The sequence below is a fragment of the Antechinus flavipes genome, chromosome 4 (assembly GCF_016432865.1).
Source record: "Antechinus flavipes isolate AdamAnt ecotype Samford, QLD, Australia chromosome 4, AdamAnt_v2, whole genome shotgun sequence".
In the NCBI taxonomy this organism is placed as follows: domain Eukaryota; kingdom Metazoa; phylum Chordata; class Mammalia; order Dasyuromorphia; family Dasyuridae; genus Antechinus; species Antechinus flavipes.
In genome coordinates this window covers 11,725,476-11,747,952 of record NC_067401.1, presented here as the reverse complement: position 1 = coordinate 11,747,952, position 22,477 = coordinate 11,725,476, and the positions used below count along the sequence as shown (strand labels likewise).

The window sequence follows — 22,477 nt, the reverse complement described above, 5'->3', positions numbered from 1 at the left end:
CCTGGCCCTTGTACCACATTCCTGTTCTCATCACAGAACTCTGGCTCTGCGCCCCGCAGAGTAATCCTGCCCCTCAAGACTCGAGACAATGACTGTTCCCACAGGACCCTGTATTGTTCTAAGAAATGACAACCACTGGAACTGAACCAAGACCAGAGAGTGATTGTGCTGTGGGCCAATCCCTTCCATGTATATAAGCGATCCCAGCATCAGCAGCCTTAAACCCTCCTCCTTAAATGCGGGTGATCTGGGGGTGCCAATGTATCCCCAGCTTCCGCCTACACTTTCCTTACTCTGAAATGAACCTTCTATTTGTGTCCCGGCTCTCCTGGTCCCGGCCTGTTCTGGCTCTGGCCACTCACAGGTTAAAGGCCGGTTCCGGTCCGGTTGACAGTTCTGCCCTGTGAGGTCAGACAAAAGTAATCCCTCATCCACATGACTTCAGATCCTCAAAGACAGCTCTCACACCCCAGCTCCTCAACTCCCATCAGGCCCTTTTTTCCAGGCTACAACCCCTCCCTCCCAGCTCCTTCTAAGAAGCCTCATGTGACATGGACTCAAGCCCCCTTATGCTGGCTACCTTCCTCTGGACCCTCTCCCTGCTGTCACCATCTATGTGTTGCCCAGAACTGAACCCCAGGCTCCAGAGGAGGTCTCATGGGGCAGAGTCTATTGGGCCAACTACCTCTCTGTGGCCGGAAGCCCCTCTTAACGCAGCCCAAGGCTTTTTGGGAGGCATTGAGCTGGTGGTCCATTAAGCCTCTCAGATCTTTTTCAGAGATTATTTCCAGTTACGTCTTCTCCACTCTGTCCTTGTGGACTTCTTGTCCCCAGTTTAAGAACTGACTTTTATCCTTATTGTTTCCACCTTGTTAGATTCGGTTTTCTAGTGTGCAGATGAAAAAACCAAAAAAAGTCACAGCCCTCAAAGAGCTTCAGTTTAATGATAATGCATATACATATAAGCAAGTACGAGTCATACGCAAAATCAATGCAGGAGCGGAGCTCTGACAGAAAGAAAGGATCCTAGCAGTGATGAGACGCCAGGCAGTGGAGACATCCTGGGCAAAGGCGTGGAGGTCGGAGATGGACTATCCTGTGCATGCAACAGCAGGCAGGTCAGTTTGGGTCAAAGGGAATCAAGGTTGAAGAATCCTGGGAAGAGACTGGAGGCAAATGGAGAAGAGCTCGGAATGTTCAAAGAAAGAGTTTTATTTTTTCTGGGGCAGACTGGGCAAAAGCGAACTGTGGGCACGATTCATTTCTTCTCATGAAAAGATACTCTTTGAGGATCTTCTGGTGACCTTGACAGATGCACAAAGGACACATGGGAATTTTCTTTTTTTCTTCCTCTTTTTCTTTACTTCCTTCCTTCCCTTCTTTCTTCCTTCCTTTCTCCCTCTCATTCTTTCTTTTTTCACACGGGGCTGATGGGAATTGTTTTGTTTGGTTCAGTATTCATTCATTCAGCGATTTTGGGTTCTTCCGTGTATATATTTCCCGGGGACAAAATGCTGGCTCCTTGAGTTCCAAAGTCGCTTCATCTCAGCTGCATAAGGTCCACACTTGACAATAATTGGTTCTTGATTGATCTGACTCGCGCTGTTCGTCCATTTCCCGACCTCGTGCCACTATTTGGAATTCTTGGAACACGTTCACCCTGGATCCCGATGTATCATCTGCTGTGACTGTTCCCACTGCGGGTGATCTGGGGGCACCAATGTATCCCCAGATATCTCCCCAAATATCTCCCTGCTGCTTCCCAGCAAGCTCAAATCCCCTTGCATTTGCAAAAGGCAAACTCGTTTTATATTAACCAAAGTAACACATAATTAGGGTGTTAAGAAAGGAGGATAATGAAGCTGGGAAGGTAGGTGGTACCCGCTGCCAAACAGAGGAAGTTCTATTTGATTCCAGGGTCAACGGGGAACTTTCGTTTGCTGAGCAGAGGGCTGATGGGATCGGGTCCCCAACCCCTCTTCATCCCAGTGCTTCCCTGGGCTAATTATTGCCTGAGTTTGCTTCATCTATATGTGTTTGTCCTTTCCTTCCTCAGGCTGCAAGCTCCTCGACAACGGGCACTGTTTTATCCCCAGTGCTTTGCACAGTGCCCTGCATACAGTAGGTGCTTAATAAATGTTTACTGATTGATGATCAGAGACTCCAAGGGATATAACCTCGGCTTGGTGGAAAATGTCATAGCTCCTTCCCAGAGTGACTGGCATAGAATTAAGTGGGGTTTAATCTCTACAACCTAATTAAAATAATTACAAGCAACCTTTGCAAACCAGCCTTAGGACAGATGTTCTTAACCTGGGATGTTGAGACTTCAGCTAAGGCAGATTTCAGGGGTCCATGAACTTGGAAGCCGCAACATTTGGACCGCTGAACTTCAGTACCTGGGCTGCCTCCGGAGTCCGATGAGGTTCATGTCATAAATTCACCGGGATTAAGGTGAGGAGGGCCCTCAGGCTGCTGCCCCGAGAGCCCGGGACACCAGTGCATTTAAGAGCCTTTCTTACAGCTCTGCCCCGAGGCCCCGAGATGTTAGGGACCTGCCCAGGTCGGGCTGAGCAAAGTCCCCCGTTGGTGTTTGAAAAGGGATGTCGCGTTGCAGCGGACGGAGCCCCAGCCCCGACGTCAGGACCCGAGTCCAGATCCGGCCTCAGACACTTAACGCGTCCCGGCTGTGACCCCGGGCAAGTCACCGAACCCCAACTGCCTCAGAAAGGAAAGAAAACGGGCGTCTCACAAGTGAAACGTGTTCAGGATGAACGCGTGTGACCTACGTCTGGTTGCGTGTCCTCGGGGGGAGGGGCAGGCGAGGGAGACAGACTATCTTTACATGGATTAGAAAATAGATCGCCATTAAAGGGGGAGACAGTGGCCTCTTAGTCTGGTGGAGGATCCCTGCCCTTCACAGGACGTGCTCCCGAACGGAGCCGTGTTCTCCTCATTCCAATCCCTTGTACACACGGCGATCCCGCTTACACCGCGGAGGGAGCTCAGCGAGGCGGCTCCGGGCCATACGGGCGCATGATCCGAGAACCCGAGAGTGAGTTGGGGGGGAGGGGGGAAGCCAGCCAGGAACAACCGCCTGCGAGATCCCCAAGGCGGCCACTTCTGGACACGGGGATCCACGTGGGATGGAGGGGAAGCCCGCTTTTCCAGAAAGGCCCAGAAGCTTCCAGGAGCCTTCCACTTGGGCTCAGTTGCATGCTGGGCCTGAGGATTTCGCGGAACAATGGCTCTATGTCCCTGAGCCTGGGGGAGGGGAGAGTGGGATGGGGATGGGGAAGCACCTTTGTTCTCAAAGGGAGGTGGATCCCGGGCCTGGACGGACAGATGGCGGGGATGGCGATGCCTCCCGCCACTGGGTAATTCCCCCGCAATCCCATGAGGCCCCTGGCATAGGTTTTCCTGGGGGACATCCTGCTTCCACAGGGAGAGTCTAAGCAAACCCCACAAGGTTGGGGCACACACGGTTTGCCCTGAGAGTCAGCAGGAAGGAGGGACTGTCGGTCAGAGTTTTCAGGACCCGCCCTGCAGCTGGGACCTCCTGGCGGGGCTTTGGGCCGCCTCCTCCCGGAGGCTTTTGGTATCCCGGTGTTGTGCCCGCACCGGTGCCCCCTGTGCCCTGCCCAGCCCCGCCCCCCTCGGCCTCGGGCTCCACAAGGCGGTGGGCTGGGCTCGGGACGGCAGCGGGCGAATCGCCAGGACCTGCGCGGGGCAGAAATGGCCGGACCTGGAGAGCCACAGGTTAACCTTGACCAGGCCGTTTCGTATTCCATACAAGGAGCTTCCGATTGTATCGCCGCGCGGTTGGCGCGTGTCCGGCCCCTCCGGGGTCCTGGGCGGAGCCGTGGGTCAGCGTGGCAGCGAGGGGGCCGGCGCTCCGAGCCCCATGTGGGTGTGGGTGTGAGGGCTTAGCTCTGACCCGACAAGGAGCAAAATGCACGAATCGCCCGAACTCGTCCCTTCCTAACCAGAGTTCACTAGTCCTGGCGGTGAGGGCGGCTCCGTCCCAGTTCGGAGGGAAAAAAGTGGGGCCGGGGAGAAAGACGGGGCTTCCTGGGGGCAGACACCCTCCGAGGAGGAGGATCGGGCTGGGGGTGGGAAAGCAGCGTCCCGGGGGGGCTGGGCTGGGCGGAGGAAGAGAAAGGGGCCCCTCCTTGGAGAGCACTGAGGGAGTCCTCATCTGGGACAAGGTCACCCAGACTCCGCTGTAGTCCCCGGTGCCGCACTGTCTGATGGTCAGGGGGCGGGCGGGGGAGCACCGCTGGGGCCGACTTTCGTCCCTCCCTTCGCAGCGTTAGGGCTCCGGGGGATGGGGCCGCCTCCGCGAGAGGTTCCCTCCCAGACGCCCATCTTCTTATTGGCCACCGGCCCCCTCCTATGACCCGCCCTTTTTGGGGATCCCCGCCCTGCCCCCCCTGCGCCACACTTCTTCCCATCCTCTACACCGAACACAGGACTATATTCTCACCTCTGTCCCAGGCGGGGGTGGGGGTGGGGAAGGGGCTACAATTAAAGGGAGAAGCTGGAGGCCCGGGGGCTCCCTGCCAGGCCCTAGGTCTCGTTGCAAGCTGGGGACCGCACGGGACCAGCCCCCTATCCCGCACTCTCCACTGGCCCCGGCCATGACCGGCTTACTCGGTGCTGCGGGGTCCGGGGATTGACAAGGGAGCCCCTGGGGGAGGCCCGCCACCCATGGGAGGGCAGGTGCCCCTCTCCCCCCCACCCCCTCCCGTCTGCCTGGCGGGGATCGGCGAGGGTTTCTCCTGCCCGAAGCGCTGAGTCCAGTCCCCCGCACACACGCACGCCGGGGCTGCCCGAGGGCAAGGACGTTTATTGGGCCGGGGCGGGGCCGTTGGAGGCCTCTGACCCTGGCAGGCTGGCCAGCTGCCCCCTCCGCACTGCCCTTTGCCCGGGAGATGGGCTGCTTGCTTCTCGCGGGGCAGTCCCTCCGGCGGGGGCCGCGATGCTCCGCCTTGGCCTGGGAGCAGGAAAGCACCGGGGCCTCCATGAAGAGGAGAAGGAGCTGAGGAGCCGGGCTCCTTGTGCGCATCCGGGGGGAGACGCAGGGGGGGGAGGGACCCTGTGGGGCGGGAGGAGGGAGGCGGCCCGAGGGCCTCGGGGTGTCCGGTGCCGCCAGAACCAGTGCCCTCAGTCCTCGCTCAGGGGGGGAGGGCTCAGGTGCAGCTGGAAGTTCTCGTTCTGGAAGATGCTGTTGAGGGCGGGGCTGCTCTTGGAGCCCCCCAGCAGCCGGCGACTCTCCCCGCTCTGGTTCTGGGACAGCTCGGTTAGGAGCGCCAGCTGGAAGACACAAAGGGGCGCATCAGAGGGGCACCCTCGAGGAGAGATTGGGGGCTGCCCGTCAGCCTCCCACAGGGTCACCGGGCCCCAAAACGGGGCCCTTAGCCCAGGGAACCCAACGTGGCTGAGCCCCCTCCCCATGTTGCTCTGCTTCACATGCAGGAGCAAACACAAAGTACCCAGGAGGTAACGGGGCAGGGGAGAAGGCGCTGGTGGTGGGGGGCACTAGGAGCAGGGGAGGCGGGAGATGAGGCCCCACTTAGGAGGATGGAGGAAGGCCAGTGGGGCCGGAGCTCAGAGTGGAGAACGGCCTATGATAAGCCCCCCAAAGCAGGCTCAGAGGGCTCCCCTCCCATTCAAGAGCCCCTTCTGAGGGGAGGAGCCCGGGGGAGACCTAGTGCCAGGTCTGGAACCTGACCTCAGCTCACTAGCTCTGTCACCCTGGGCACAACGCTCCAATCTCTGCCAAGAAAACCCCAAATGGGTCGTGAAGGGTCAGATGTGACTGAGGGGTGAGTAATTCCTCGTCTCATTGGCTGTGGGCTCCCTCCGCTGACCCCACCTCGGGCAGCCCCCGGCTCCCTCTGCTGCCGCTGGACATCGGTCACTTGGACCCTCTGAGCCTCAGGACTCCAAAGCTCCAGCAATCCCCAGGCAGGCTCCTCGATTCAAATTTTGTCCCTGCTGCTGGTCACCAGCTGCCCCGGCTGCTCGGGCCTGGCTCCCCGGCTGCTCGGGCCTGGCTCCCCGGCTGGCCCTTTAAGGGCCTCCCAGTTTCTGACACTTGCAAACAGACGGGTACTGGGGGGGCCCCTCATGGGGTAAGTGGCCAAAGGCTGCTGCCATCCTCTCATCGTCCTCTGGACTTCTCTGCTGGAACCAACGTCCTCCCCCCCTCCTCCCGAGTGCTCCTGCCCCTGAGCCTGGCCCCTGGGGGGCATCTCCAGCCCTGGGCTGAGCCTGCTGGACCAGCCTGCTCTTCATGTCACCATGGCCATGGGGGCAAATGCCCAGGATGGGGGCAGGGGGTGCAGCTGCTGGGGGCTGGCCTCTGGGAATGAGGTCACCAGCCTCGACTTCCTCCAGGATCAGCGGCTCTCAGACATTTCAAAGGGCAGAAAGGGCCCTCTGCGGGCACCCAGGCCCTCCAGTCCTCATGCTGCCCCCCGCAGGGACAGCTAAATCGGGGCCCTGGTGAGCCCTGCCGTTCTCGAGGAGCCTAGGGAGCCCCCTCCCACTTCCACCAATCAGAGAACTGGGAGGGACATTCTGCAAATGGGAGACCGAGCCCCAGAAGAAGCAGGCGACTTGTCTGAGGTCACACAGTAGTGAGTGGCAGGGGCAGAATTTGGGCCTAGGTCTGCTGATCCCGCCAGGAAAGCCTCTTGCCACCCCCTCAGACCAGGGCACCGAGGCCCGTGGAGAAGGGGTTTTCTTCGGGGCAGCGGAGCTGGATCAGAAGCCAGGGGCCATTTGTGGGCCTTCTCTAAGCTGGGGAGGAGGCCAGGGATGGAACGGAAGCTTCCCAAACAATAAATCAGGAGCCTGGAGATCAAAGATAAGCAGGAGAGCCGTGGGTACTTTACCCTGGAGGTTCCCCGGTAAAGGCGGCAGAGCTGGTCGAAAGCCTGGATCTGCTGGGGGTCCAGCCCCAGTTCTGACGGGGCCTGAGAAAGCAAAAGGACAGAGCGTTACTATCTGCCCCCCCTGAACCCCACCCCACGAGGGCTCCCTCCCTCCTAAGGGCTGGGCGAGGGTCTGAGCACAGGATGGCATGGGCCTGGGCATGGGCTGGCATGGGGCTGCTGTGGGCCCTGGGGGAGGCACAGGCCACACCCAGTGCGGCCGGGTCCCAGCCCTCTAAGCCCCCGTCTGCACACACACACACAGCTCAGAGACAAGCCTGGGCACCTGGAGGAACAAAGGCCTCTCACAATTGGGGAGCCCCACTGAGCAGAGCCACCGTCTGCCCCCCCAAACCCTCAAGCTTTCCTTTAGTGCCCCGGGGAGAGCCAGCGCTGGCTCCGCAGGGGGCCCTGCCCTCAGAGGGTTTATGTTCTGGGCCTGTCCCGGAGGCTGCTCCACACACAGGGCGGGGGGCGGGGGGGCCCAGAAGCCGCACCCCGGGCTGCCGTAGCCTGGTTAGAGGGTGGTCCGCACAAACAGAGCAGAAGCCATGGCAGCCACCACTCCCGAGCATTTGGGGGCTCCTGGGACATGACCCAGGGCCCATTTTACAGATGCAGAAGCTATGATTTCACCAGGGTCAGGTCAGCACCTTAAGGGCTGGGACTCAGGGACAAAAGCAACTGTCCCTGACCCGAGGGAACTTAACAGTCTACTCAGCCGAGTAAGTACATAAAGGGGTTCGTCCCCAGATTGCTCCTGGCCCCAAAGGAGAGGAGACCCTGAGGAGCTGACGCACCCGAGAACTCTTAACCACTGGACAGGGGGACAGCGTGAGGGGGGCCTACGATGGAGTTACCTTGCAACCCCCTCAGTCAGACCCGGGCCCTCCTTCCCAAGGCCCCAAACTTGATGGCTTCTGTCCTGTCTGGGGTCTCACTCCCCCCGGAACCACCAAGCTCCTCTGATGCAGCTCCTTCCCCTTGTAAGGGGGCTTCGGCTGGTGGGCTTAGGGAAGGGGCCTTTGGATACAGACATCCATCTGTGTCAGGATATTGCCGCCAGGGGCCGATACCGGGGGGATGGCCCTGGCGGCTTCCCAGACGAGGCCGGCGGCTGCCAGGGATGGATCCGGGGTGCGGGGGGAGGGGTGGGCCCTCCTGCAAGTCACTGGTGCACCCTACCCACATCTCCGGCTAGCCTCATTCAAGAGCAGCATGGGAAATGGGAGGTGGGAGAGGGGGGGCTTCAGATCTAGGTGACAGCAGGAGCAGCGGAGCCTAGAACACCTCAGGAGCAGCTGGTATTCAAAGTGACTGTGAACACTGAAGTCTGAATAGCAGCTGAGGAGAAGAAGGCCAGGAGCCCCCAGAAGACCCAAGTCAGCTTGGGGGGAGGGGAGGAAGCAGAAGGAGTGTGTTGAGAAGAGTCCCACTTATCCCAATTAAGCTACTGAAAAGTTACTTAGCTGGGAGCTTTTCGAGTTCCTAAAAACAAAGCAACATAATGGAGAGGGGTGAGCGTACGGAGCAACAGTCGCCTTTTCTATTGTTAGAAAGACACCCCCCAACAGACCGCCAGTGTGGACACCGAGGAGGCTGGCCAGGGGGAGGACAGGCCTTGGATCACTTCACCCCGCAGCTCCTCCTCAACAACTTGGTTCTTTCTATAAGAGATCCTGGCCCCCACATGGGGGACAATCGGCCTGAGTCAGTATCGGTGTGAATGAGCCATCTGGATTTTCTTTCCAGTGCCACGTCCATCCCGGTCCCCGTAGCAGGAGTAATAATCACCACCACCACAGCAATAGCAGGTAGGACATTAAAATTAAATAACAAACAAAAGAAACAAGTTCTCATCAGGCCAGAAACAGTTAACAAGTCATAGAATATGAACATAATGGGATTTTACGGTAAATACACTGAGACTTGCACGAGCTGATGCAGAATAAAATGCGTAAGAATCAGGAGGAGGACAACAGTAATGATGATGGAAGAGGAAACCACTCGGAAAGACCCCCGAGCTTCGGCCACGGCCTCGCCCAGCGCCCCGTTGGCAGGCCGATGATGAAACAAAGCCTCGAGGGTGACACGGAACGAGACACGGTTCTTGGCTGTGGCTGAAGGATGCCCGCTCTGCTATAATTGCTACAAGAGAGGGCCAGACTGGGGTGAGTTAGTAGGTAGTGACAGGTATGAAAAAAGGGACATGAATGAGACTGTTTTCCAAAAATGAACAAGAAAAAGGCACAGGAGTGATGTCATGTCAATGTGAAATTGTAGAAAATTCACTCTCTCTTCTCACACAATCTTCTTCCCTGTTCTTTGTATCCTAGAATGGATGTGGATGTGGGTTTCAATAATAACGATAATGACGAAGAAGCAGAAGATGGCCAAAGATCTAAAACTCTGGTCTAGAGTTTTTCCTGCTGGCCGGCCCTAGGCAATTCTGAGCTGCTCACTTAATTTTAGTGGTTCGGTTTTCCCATTTTTAGTACAGGAACACTACAGATCTCATCTTATTTTCAAGGATGCTGGAAGGAAAATGGATCTTGGAAATTAAAATTCTGATAAGGTATCACCGTAATTAAAAGTTAATCATGGATTACATTGCAGAATCAGGAGCAAATGAGGGCAATATCCTTGCACCCCGGCCACGGTGACTCAAGGGGACGTAGAGAGGGAAATCGGAGATTCCGTCCACGAATGCTGCCCGGAATAATTGATTTGCCAAATAAGAATCACGCACAGAAGGAAGCAGCATGATTTAAGCTAAATCTCCATTTGGCAAATCGATACATAGGAGATGTCTCTCCCGGTACTTTGAGATTATCCCAAACCCCAAGCCCGGGGTCGGATTAGAGGCAATTTCTCAACTGGAAGGGAAGGAAAAGACACCGGGTGAGCACTATCTGCTTCAGCAAATCTCTCTTCCTTTCTTCCCGTGTAATTAAGGCCGGTGATAGGAGTTTAAAATTAAACTGAAGCCGAGCATCCCAGGCAGAAGCGGTGACAGCCGGCCAATGACCTTGCCACACATGCATTAGAGCAAATCCGGTGGAAAATGAGGTCTTGATGATCTCCAAGGGCCGCAGGGAGAGGGGCTAAGAGCACATTTCAAAGCTCAGTGACTCCCGGATGTCGGGGAAGCGCAAGCTCTAATGACATCAGCCAGAAGAAAAAGAAAACAGGTTTTGTCCCGGATCTTGGGGCCCTTTTGGGCGGCACATTCAGCCCCAGAGCTGGCGGAAGGCAAGACGATCCTGGATGTGGATCTGGGGCCTTTTGTGCTGTCTAAGCAGGGGACAAAAGGCTGAGCTCTAATGGCCTATTTCCCTTTTGTGCATTCACTCACTAAGAGTGGCTCAAACCGGGGCAGGACACAGGGTTCAATGTCTTGAGCGAACAAGGAACCACAGGATACACCATCGGGCCGTCAGGGTGAGAATCGCCTCCTGTGGCCTTCAAGGTGCTGTCTCTTGTTAACCTGGACTGTCCCCTGCCTTCTAAGAAGATGAGCAGGTTTCACAGTGGCCTGACGGGGGCTCTGGGTTCCTAGGCTTCCTAGGAAGCCAGGGGGTCTTAGAGAGCCCCAACAACCAGCTCCTCACTGCAGACCAGGAAAGGAGGGGTTGGCCCATTTTTCAGCCCACAGGAAAGGGGCTCTTAATACTCCTGCTGGCTGACTCAACCCCATAAGCCAATTGCCCAAGGTTTCAAGGGGAAGAATAGTAAAGAGTGGGGATTTTAACTCCAGTCTTGATTCTCAGCCCTGGTTCCTTCCAGGGCACTCTGGGGCTCCGGGGGAGAGTCCTCGGGCCTTGGCCTGGTAGTTGCCCCAGGACCGGCCTGGCTAAGTCGGGGGACGAGGCCTCCGGCCACAGGATCGCTCAAAAACTGCACTAAGTTGTAGACTGAACCTCAGTGTAGGGAGCACGCACTCAGCTGAACGAAGCCTGGGTCTGTCCTGGACAAATATGCAAAAGGTCATTTGAAATGGGAGCAGAGCTAGCCTGTGGATTATGAGAAAACATCAGGCAGAAGTACCCAAGAGCTTTGGGCTCCTCCCTGGCCCTTGCAATAGGAGGGCCTAGTCTGGCAACAAAGCCTCGTATGCTGTGGGGAGGAAGGGAGGCTGGGAGTCAACTGGCTGTCCAGCCATGGTCTGAGGTCTCCCGGACCAAGAGAGCCCTGAAGGCTGTGCATATTCAAGGTCTGACCGAGGAAGAGCCATTCCACCCCAAGGCAGGGCCTCCTACTGATGCTCTCAGTTTGGTTCCTGACTCTGGCCTCTGGACCAAGTATGGCTTTACCAATTTTTTTTTTTTTTTAATGAATGGACTCGTATTAAAGATGCTTGACATAAAAAATGAGCCGAGATTGTGATGAGATGAGAATCAGGGTGGGGACGCAAGCCAGAAGGGACAGTGCTGTCGTGCTGACAAGTCTTTGAGACCGAATCTGATCGATCCATTCACAGTTAACCTATGAGACGATGTACTACGATAACCCTACGATTAGAAGTAAATCTCCAGGGGGCTTTTAGGGATCTCAGTGCGACAAAGAACTGGTGGGGGTGAAAAGGGCCCGGGTTCCCATCAGGACTCAACACCACGCAGGGAACCCTTCCTGTAGCAAATCTGGCAATGCAGTCGGTGGAATCCGGGGAGCCGGTAATCATTTATTAAGCTCCCACTATATACCAGGCACTGTGGTCACGGGAATATGAGATCCGACGTCACCAAGTCCCCGGCTGCAAGGACCTTACGGTAGGTCAGGGAAAGCCACGAGCAGAGGTCTGTGAACACCAAACACTTTCAAAGACGGTCCAGCGGAATCGTGGAAAGGGGGCTGCCTTCTCCCTCTCCCCCGTTCTCTTTTCCCTGCTCCCCGCACACTCGCATTATCTTTAGCTCTCACACGCCTGAGCTTCAGGGTCGGAAGCATCCAGCAGAGGAGGGCAGCGCAGAGTTATAACAATAATAAAAACTGGCATCTCCGGGGAACTTTAAGTTGGAGAAGCATTTTCCAGATGGCCTGCGACTTGACCATGACATTGAAGGGGAGGCTGGTGTTTCACCGACTCAGCGTTTCATGTGCTAGTTGCAAATAAAACCCTGCCTCCGAGATGCATTAAAATGGTCCCAGCAGCACCTCGGCTTAGCGGCCGAAGGCCCGAGTCAAGGACTGGGTCCCCGGACCAGGGGACGGGCGTTTTGGCTCAGACAACTTGCCGAGTCCGGCATACGAAAAGCTGATTTTTGTTGTGGTTAAAGATGGTTTTTTTAACTGAATAAGCAATTGCTGGATGCAGCCACATTTCAGATGGGGGCTGCTCGATGGCCAGACTCATTATGTCTTGTTCCCGAAGCCATCAGATTTGTAGCCTCTCGGCGCAGTCTGCCTCGTGGGCAGAGAAGCCTCCATTTCACAAACAGACAAGAAATAACTGGCGGCCGCGGCCTCCCTGCCCCCACCCCGAGCTGAAGGCATTCTGGTTAGTCAGCATCAGTTGGTGATACTGGGAACAGTACAGGAAATCATTAACAATAACAATAAAGGTTATTGCATCAGGCGGCCAGATGGAAACCAATCGGCCTGCCACCCCCACGTCCTCCCGGCACCTTCACGGACAACCCGAGTCCGACTCCGAAGGACGGTGAAGGGGCATGGGGGAGCGGGAAGGGATCAGGAGCTGCCAGGTGCAAGGCGCGCTCCTGACACCTCCCAGCCCTGGCAGAGCCCCAGGAGATGCTCTCGGATGAGCAGCTAGGGATGAGGTGCCCATCTGCATTACAGGAAGGAGGCGTTTCTGAGCCAGGAGTCCCGCAGGCAGAGACATCCCGGGTCTGTCCAAGAAGCCCCGAGCAGACGGGGAGGGGTGGGGAGGGAGATTTCACGGAGGCCGAGCCCCAGCAACAGAGGCCGTGGGGTCTCTGTCTTGTTGCTCGCTAAGTGTTCGCCTCAGTGAGACAAATGCAAAGCTGGAAAGCATCCACTTGGTAGGTGTGATTACAGCTCGCCACTCTCTGATTATCCAACTGTTGTCTACTTAGGAAGAAAATGTCAAACAATTATTCTGATGGATGCGGCTTCCACGGAGCAATTATGACAAAAAGCCCTGCAGAGGTTCTGGGTCCGTAATGGCTTTTCTGTCAGAGGCGCAGTCGGCGAGATGCACCTGATAATGGCAGGGGCCCAGGAGGAATGGCCCAGTGGGCTGCAAGTCCTGGTGCCCCGAGCCACGGGAAACTGGCCCCCACCCGCTCAGTCAGAAAGGAGCCCTACGTGCAAAGCCTTTTGAGCTTCAATTTTCCAGAGAGGATGAGGGAGGAGCGCTGTGACATCCTGCAAACTGAGGGAGCCGAGACGCTCACCTGGATTACTGCACATTATAACAGCCAAGCCCAGCTGGCCGTCTGGTGTGCTCCGGGAGGAACGGCCCAGTCACTCGGAGGACTTTGCTAGAGATCTGTGCTCTTCTCTTCATCCAAGCACCTAACAAGAATCAGATCCGGGGGGACCACGGCAGTCAGCTGGGCAGTTCTGGTGAGGGGCATCCCACTGGAGACAGGCCCTTCCCTCTGGTGCCTTTCCTGTCTTTGTTTACATTTGGCTAACATCCCCTCATCGCTGTTGCTTCTACCTTTGGGCCTTTGGGCCAGACAGGACTGGGAGTTTTGGGAGGACTGGAGAGCTCTTCAGCCTGCTGCTGCTGAGTCTTCTCTAGGCCAAAATAGTTCCTTGGGGATCAACGATGCAGGCTCCAACCTGCCCCTGATGGCTGCAAATGATTGTGCTCTGAGGGCAGATGCTCCTCCCTCCTGGGCCTCAGTTTACTCATCTGTAAAATGAGGGGGTTGGACTCCATGACCTCTGAAGTCCCTTCTAGCTCTTGATCTGAATTTGGAATAGTTCTAGTCACTGGTTGGGGAAACAGAAGTATGGAGGTACCCAGGAGGAGCTTGATAATTGCTTGCTGAATGAGCAAGCAGAAGAAGCCGCTTTGTTTGGCTTCCCTAGGGGCAGGTGAGAAACCAGGCATTCTGAATGACAGGTCAGCATCTTCTCCGGCCGCTCTGAAGGACCAGCGAGCCCGGCTGATGCTGGAGTCCCCCTCTGGCACGTGCTGTGCTTTCAGGAATAAATATCGAGGCTCAGCAATTTGAGACATGATCGGGCCTGAAGGAAGTCGTGACAGAAAAGCCTCAATATTGGGATCTGGAAGAAGGGATCGGAGAAGACCACTATACAGGCGGCCTCCTGGGCTCCTGCAAGGCTCACCTGGCCCTATCCATGTGAGCAGCTAGGATAGCCCTTGGGCGGATATGGTGGCCCCGGGCAGATAATTCAGCCTCTGGAGAGCTGGGATGGGCCCTGGGCAGGTAAAAAGGCCTCTAGGCAGATTTGACGGCCTCTGGGTAGCCGGGATGGTCCCTGGGCAGATATCACAGTCTCTGGGCAACCAGGACAGCCCCTGGGTAGCTGAAATGGCCCCTAAGCACTTCTGAAGTCCATGTTCAGACAGCCCAATGCAGGGAGGAGGGGATACTGAGTGCCTTACTGCAGGATAATGGGCTGTTGGCGGCTCTCTCCATCCCCACTCTGTCTGCCGGCTAAGAGCTCCATCAGCAAGAGCCCTGCTGGGAGGAGGGGGGGGGAGCCCCAATGTAACCTGATCACAGAGGTTGGTATGGTTTGTTCCAGAGCAGAGCACATGACTGCATTTGGAGGTTTTCTCCCCAAGGTCAGACGGTGACAGTGATGCATGAGGAGGGTCTCAGGGTGGTCCGAAGGCTTCTGGGAGAATAGATCTGCACCCAAACAAAAGCCCGGGAGAAAATAAATACATGTGACCTCACTCTTCTGTGAAAGTCACAATTCCAATCAATCTAGTCTGAGCAGGCTTTTCTCTAAGTGGGAGAAAATAGCCCCTTTCCACCCTCCACCTCCGCTAGTCTCTTCAACTCCCAACAGTAAAATTTGCCGGGTACCTTTTCAGCATCAAATACATCAAGCCAAGAGAAAAGAATACAATTACAGATGAAAAGAACTGTTATCACCATTAAGGAAAAAGACGAGACTCCTCACAGTTGACCTTTTCCCATTTGCTCTTGCAATTCAGAGAATCACCTCCCACCAGGGGCCCGGCTAAGCAAGTTTCTGATGAGTCCAGCGCCCATCGTGGAAGGTTCATCACGTGCCGAGGGTGGAGATGACCAGGCTGACAGCGCCATCTTGAATTCGGGATGGATCGCAACCTCAAGCCACAGCCAATGCGCCCAGCCAATAAAGCAGCCACTGGTTATGCTCCTCCCCAACAGCCTTTGTGTTCCCAAATTTTTCTCCCTCTCTCCTTTACTTCCCCCCCCTCCCCAAGACACCAAGTAATCTGATATAAGTTAAATGCATACAATTCTTTTAAACAAAACAAACAAAAAAATGAAAGTACTCTGCTTTGAACTATATTCAATCTCCATAATCTCTCTCTGGATGTGGATGGCACTTTTCAGCCACAAATCTATTGGAATTGCTTTGAATCACCTCATTGTTGAAAAGAGCCAAGTCCACCATGGTTGACCATCACATAATCTTGCTGTTATTGTGTACAATGTTCTCCTGGTTCTGTTCACTTCACTCAAGATCATATAGGTTTCCAGGCTTTTCTGAAATCAGCCTGCTCATTATTTCTTGAATCTTTAATATTTGTTTGGTTGTTTTTTGCTGAGGCAATTGGGGTTAAATGACTTGCCCAGGGTCACACAGTTAGGAAATGTTAAGTGTCTAAGGCCAGATTTGAACTCAGGTCCTCCTGACTTCAGGGTTGGTGCTCTATCCATTGTACCATTTAGCTGCCCCTGCATGCTACATTCTCAAAAAATAATGCCCAATTCTGTCCTTCACAGCCGGGAAATGAAACCTGCTCACATCCCTTCCATTCCTCTTTTTGAGGCTGTTGCTCCAACAGGAGCAGTAGCAACCACACCTGGGCCTGACCTGCTGAGAGCTAGATCAATCATGCCTGTGACGAAGTAGGATTCACAGCAGGCCTTCTATTCTTATCTACTCTTTGGTCCTTGGGAGACATCTGAATAGTCTTTGGACAGAACATCCTAAGAAAGAGAGAAAAGTCCTAGAACAGACATTGTATCACCCATATAGAATGGCTCTTTTCTTTTTTGGGTAAGGGGGGGGGAGAAAAAGGGGGCCTCAAGGATAATCTCTGATGTTTGCCATTAGAATTTGCTTCTGTGCAATCTTAAAGCAGGAGGAGGCCTCCCCGTTGCCCCAAGCGGCTGTGGGTGGAAGAGAAATCTGGCACCGAGCCACTGCTTGCAACCCCAATACAGGAAAGCCCTCAGACCAGGAAGGGAAAAGGCCTAGTCCAAAGCACCCTGGCCTTTTTGTCTCCCTTGACTTTTGTCCAACCGGGGAGTGGCTACTCTCGGGTCTGGTTAGCTGACATCGCCAGCACTTCTTACTGTTGTTATGGAAACATAAGTGCTGCAAGGCCTTTTCCTTTCTTTTAAAACCCCCAACAAAAACAGCACCAGCGCCCACCCGTGATAGAACCGAAGCCCGCTAGAGTGTCCCTCACACTGGTCAAGCCCTCTCCCATCTCCGTGCCTTTGTCCTGGCATGCTGTGAATACACTCCTTCCTCACCTAAGAACTTTTCTCTTCCTTTAGAAGGCAATTAAATAAAGCTTTCCCCATATTCCCCAGTTCCTTCCTAAACCTTTCACTTTAATTCCTTGGATTTACTCTGTACAAACATGTTTAGAGAAACCTTTAGAGAAAGTAAGTTCCTTGAGAGCTGGAATATTCTCTCTCTCTCTCTCTCTCTCTCTCTCTCTCTCTCTCTCTCTCTCTCTCTCACCTAGAACAGGCACAGTAGATGGCACACAGTAGTGTTTAATAAATGCTTATTGACTGTCAGTTGTCTAAATTCTGATGTTGCTGCCGCAATCTCATCTCTACTCAGAACAATGAAATCAACTTTTCAAGTTCAAGACCCACTGGAGTAATTAAATAATATTTGAGAGATGAGGCAATGACAGCTACCGGGTTCAACTCCATCATTTAGAAAGGATTTCCCTTCTTAAAACAAGCAAAGTTCCTGTTGCCAGAGCTTACATCCCTTCCTGGAAGTAGGGCCAATCCTTTGGGAGAACACCCTCTCAGGCAGTAACCAGTGACTGCCGGCTTCTGTGCCAGCTCTAGGATAAAGAAGTGTCGGGGTAAGTTTGGCCATGCTAATGAAAAGGTGGAGTTCCCACTGGGCCCCTACCCTGAGTGTTCACATCTCTCTAAGCACCTAAGTCCCAGGGAATGATCTAAGAAGGATCTGAGAGAACCTCTTGTCTGCAGTAGTTCCTTAAGAAAGTGCTGAAGTCTGATTGGTTTATTGGAAGACTGAGGAAAAATCTCTTGACTGGAATCCATCTCTCTTGGGTTAATTGTCAAATGTCACCTCCTATCAATAGCAAACTTGTCTGGCAATGAGTAGGGAAGTGGGAATTGGATATTGTTTAGTCCCACTGATGGATTTTCAAAGAATAAGGATAATGGTGAACGTTCTGTGGAATGAAATCCTTTGCCACTTCTGAGGACAATTCAAGGACACGCTTGCAGACCTCTGAGATTAAGGGGGCAAGCCACACCGAGGAATAATCACCAGAGCAGCATCCCCAGAAAGTGGTCTTGCGTCTTCACCTGGGGTCCTCCTGACTCCAGGGCTCCATCCACCGCACTATCTAGCTGTCCTTAGAGACTCTGCCTTGGGATCCCTGGGATGACAAAGGCTGGCTTGGATTTTGATTGTGAATATAAAAATCACGAGTATGATGCTGCCTTTAAAGCCGAAGGACTTGTGTGTGAATCTTGCTTCTGTCACTTAGAATCTGTGGGAATGTTCAAGTCCATTTTCCTGTTTGGACCTCAGTTTCTTTATGTGGTTGGGTCTGGTTTTAAAGGGATGATTCTTAGTAGTGGGAAGAGAAGGGGTAGGTAATGAAGATTAAAATATAGGGGATCCTCTTGTGTTCTGTCAGCTTACACTAGCAGGGTCCACCAGGCTGGAAAAGCTCTGATGCCATCCCTGAATCCTCCCATGTGTGCTTTCCAAGGACCAGCCCCACTAAGTGCAGAGGCACTGCACTGGTACGATGGCCATTTGCGGAGGAATTCTTTGGCCACCCATGTAGCAAAGATTGATACAAGATAGTGCTATTCCACTACCAATACCATTGCTGTCATCATCTTATTATTATCTTCCTCCTCTTCCTCTTCTTTTTCTTTCTTTTCCTCCTCCTCCTCCTTTTAAAACTTCAATCTAAGTTTACTTAAGATTCCATGGATTTGACACAAGAAAATTTGATACAAATCAGTAAATAGAAATAGCCACAATAAACTGTTAGAAATATACATGTGACAGAAAAATAATTAAAAAAGATAACTTGCTGAGTGGACCAAAGGGGGGAAGTGAATACTCAGAATGATGGGCCTTTTTGATCATCTAGAAACATTAACTTAGCTGTTGGAACTCTCTATAGGAGATCCTTGTCCAATGACCAGGGAGGAAATGTTCCGTAGGAGGAGTGAGTCATCTTGATTGGGATGTTTCTGTTATATTAAACCCGAAAGCCAAAGGAAATTGCAGCTAAGTGGAAAGACGGCTCAGAGCGGACACCCCGAGAGGCAAACGGAGGATTGACGGAATTAGTTTTTAACCACGTATCCAAAGGCAACAAGAGGCATCATTTCCTGGAACTTGCTCATCTCCTTACTATTCTAGCATTTATGACAAATACTTTCAAAAAGCCCACCACGCAAATAACAGCCGCTTAGGCCCCAACATCCGCTGCAGTGGATGAAGAGGTAAATTCTATAAAGAAGCTGCTAAGAGCTTGCGGATTTAATTGAAAACATCACACTTGGTTAGTCGGTGACTTTAAGGCAAAAGGTAGAAAGAGGCAAAGTCAGGGGGGAAATGCTGGAAAATCTGATTGACAAGTAATTAATGAAAGAGGCCAAAGACAGCTGGCAGGGGGAAGGCTCCCTCCCATCTACACATCAAATAGTTTCTCCTACAGAAGAAAAAGAAAATGCTAGACATGGCGAGTGCCAGAAAAATCATAAAAAACTGACTTATTTAAACAGAAAGGAAAGGCCGGGCCTTTTCCATCTCTTCAGGTGGGTCTTTATCCATATTGTGCCCAGTCACTAGGAGGGTCTCCTAAGGCTCATTCCTGTGCCCTCTTCTCTTCCTCTGTATAACACACACACACACACACACACATACTTCTATACACAAATGTATATTCCCATATAAACATACACACATATATGGGGTGTAATATATGTTATATATTACACTATATTTCAGCATATTATGTTAGCATTACTGTTATTATCTATTACTCTCTCTATACCCCAGCCTCTTTCCAGTCTCACTTCCCCTTATATGATTGATTGCCAAGTCTTGCCATTTCTCCCTTCACAGCATTTCTTGGAGAGATCCCCTTATCTCCACTCATACAAGCACCACCTTAGCGTGAGCCCCGCTCGTGTCATGCGGTGACGCTGGCCTTCCGGATGTCACTTACTGCGGTGACAGCCCATCTCTTGGGTTGGCTTCCCTGGCTTCCTTTAAGCTGAAGATAAACCCCCCTCTTTCCTGGCAAAAGGAGGCCTTTCCAAGTCCCAGAGGTTTAGATACAAATGTGTGAAAACACACAGAGAAATAGGGAATTCTACGAGCAGGGGAGGGAACAGCCGCTTGGCGAGAGATAGAGGAGAGCAAAGCCGTCCGTTCTGAAGGCATTTAAGGATGACCCTGGAAGATGGACGACAAGCACGGGAAAGCTACACAAGTTCAGCTCTTCCCATAACCAAGGACTAACAACAAAATCCCAGCTGCAGTTCTGGAGAACGTGGGAGAAGCACTGAAGAAAACAAAGGTGGGAAAAGGAACTGAGCCAGTCATGTCTATGCTGAGTGACATGATTTTAAGGACAGAGGGATCAGTTCTTCAGGCCTGGGAAGAGCTTTGCTCATTATTTACAACCACGAAAGGGAGGACATTAACCACCACCAGTACATATGCTGTCTACTTTCCCATCCCCAGGATGTTCTTATGAGACTAATCTAAAAACCCTACTACGGCAGCTTCATCGAGGGAAGGAGAAGGGGGCAGAGAGGCTTATGAGAGGCTGCTCCCCATCCATCCTATCTGATTATTACGAAACTGAATGAATACATTAGGATGATGCTTTCACTACAAATGCACCCTGAAATCCTCCTCCAATTAGGGGTCTCCATCCAGAAACAAAACTACAAACAGTTTGTATAAGACACTGCTGAAGGCCCCAGCTCTGGAGCACTTTAGAGTCATTTTTGTGAGACCCCCAGTCACTCCAATGATTGGACTAGCCATACAAAAGGAGAAATAAAGTTCTACAGAAAGCATTCGCCACCCAAGACCCTCCCCTAAGGTATAGGCCCAATGTGGTAGTGAATGTGTTCTAAGACTGGGCCAAGTTAGCACAAGCTCTGCTGGGTCCTCTGAAGGGGGGAAGGCTTTGAGGAGAGATTGCGTGTCTGCTGACTAGGGACTCGACTAAAGGCTCAAGCTGGCTCCAGAGCCACGGAACCGGGGCCACGGGAAGGTCTAACGAACAGCTAAGAAGCCGTAGATGGACTGTGATCCGGATCCTTGCAGGGAGCATCCAAATGACCAAACCACAGATCCTTGAAATATCAAGAGAGAAAGCAAGTTGTCCAGAAGGAGGGAGGGATGCATCGAGGGGGTCAACAGGACCCAGGTGCTTGAGGTGCTTAATGAACTAAGAAGACCAGGCGGTGGGGAAGATCCCCGTGTGAAGATGGAGGGCTGGAGGAGCAGGGAACAGGCAGCTCGACGGTACTGGGCAAGCCAGGACCCACACGGACCCACACAGCTGCCATGGCTGCACGCGAGATCCGACACAGGTGAGGACAGAGGCTATCTCAGAACAGCTATGTGCACACACACACGTGGGAAGGAGCTGACGCCGCTTCCCACGGAGCAAAGCTGGCGCCCTGACTCGGGCGGTCAGTGCAACCCAAGGAAGGGCGAGGGAGCCCAGGAGTCCGAGAGGCGGCCATCCTTTGGCCTTGCCCTGGTGACTCCTTCCTCCCTCCTCTGCAGCCGGAGAGCCTGCCCTTGTGCCGGGAAGGCGAAGCTCTTAATGTCCTCCGGGCGGGAGGAAAGCGTGACTTCTTAGCTCGGCTCGGTCCCTCTGGCTGCACGGCCGGGACGTGGGCACAGAACCTCGGCCTTCACCTGGGTTCCAATCCCGCTTCTGACGGTGAGCGGCCGTGCGACCCCTGCAAGTTCCCGAGAGCCCTCTGAGCTTCCTCACTGTCAGGTGGGGCTGTGGATGACGGCTCTGTCACGGAGGGTTGTGGAGAAAAGCACTCTGGCCGCCTGGAAGCCGCGGCCATTACTATTAGTGATACGTTACTGTTATAATGACACCCTTCGCGCTTACATCAGTGCAGGAACAGTGAGGCTGAGAACTCCCATCTCCCCCCAGATCCTCCCTAGGAGTTATTTCTTTTAATTGGCACCCACTTGATTCCTCGGCTCCCACAGAAAGTGCTGTGAGGGTCTAATGGCCCTTGTCTCGTGTCCTTGGGCCCCCGGGTAACGTCCAGTCTCTGGGTCAAAGAGCAGCAATACGCTCGTCCTCTGATTGGTTGATGGTCAGCTCGGGAGACGGCAATGGGTCCGGGCTGACCCTTTCTGCGTGTACGCCGGCCGTTAGACAGGGCTGCCCGGCGTGGGAGGGCAGGGCTGTGTGGGGCAATGGTGATTTACCGGAAGCAACAATCGACCCAAAGCTGTCTCCGCCTCAGAACGTCCTTGTGATCTCCACGGAGCCAATATCAGTTTGAACACAGGCTGCTTCTCTCTGTCAACATGATTTAGTTTTGTTCTTTTATTTTTTCCTTTTGGAAAAATCTCAGTGGAGACAGTATCCAAGGCTGAGAAAAGGGACCACGTTTTTGGCACGGAGCCTTTGAAGGAGAAACCTGCTGCTAGCCAACAGAACGAGCACGTTGTTATTCCTGTTCTACAATTCTCTGTTAAACACGGATACGGGGTGAGATTGTAAAGGGGCCGAGGAGGGGCACCTGCAGTCCCCAAACACTCCAATTATCGGAGAAAGAACAAGGGAGAAAATGCACCGGGAGCCGCGGGTCCGTTTGCCAGCTGTTCGGCCGTGTCCTCGTGGGTGTGGAGAGACATACAATGTCAGATACGACACAGAATTTCAGATTTTGTAAATGGGCCTGCAGTGACACCACCTTAACCTGTACCACTGAGGCTGGTGGCACCCTTGAGTGTCTGCATGACCACCGAGCACAGCTGGAGATGAGATTTCCTGAGCACCTACTATATGCCCAGCATTGTTCTAGCCCTGGGGAGGAGAGGGAAGGAGAGGAGCACAGAGATATCTGAGGGGCACCCGAGCATCCGGCCAGCCTGAA

The 22,477-nt window shown here is 53.5% G+C and overlaps 1 protein-coding gene across 2 annotated transcripts in view; it reads right to left on the bottom strand.

Moving 5' to 3' along the window:
• Positions 1–5,070: 5,070 nt before the first annotated feature.
• VPS8 (VPS8 subunit of CORVET complex) overlaps positions 5,071–22,477 on the bottom strand; it is a 121,284-nt gene continuing 103,877 nt past the window's right edge. For both annotated transcript variants that reach the window (XM_052000041.1, XM_052000042.1), the window contains exons 46-47: positions 6,903–6,983; positions 5,071–5,316 (exon numbers count right to left, since the gene is read on the bottom strand). In XM_052000041.1, coding sequence (XP_051856001.1) covers positions 5,167–5,316; positions 6,903–6,983 — 231 coding nt within the window. In that variant the 3' untranslated portion in view covers positions 5,071–5,166. The remainder of the gene's footprint in view (positions 5,317–6,902; positions 6,984–22,477) is intronic.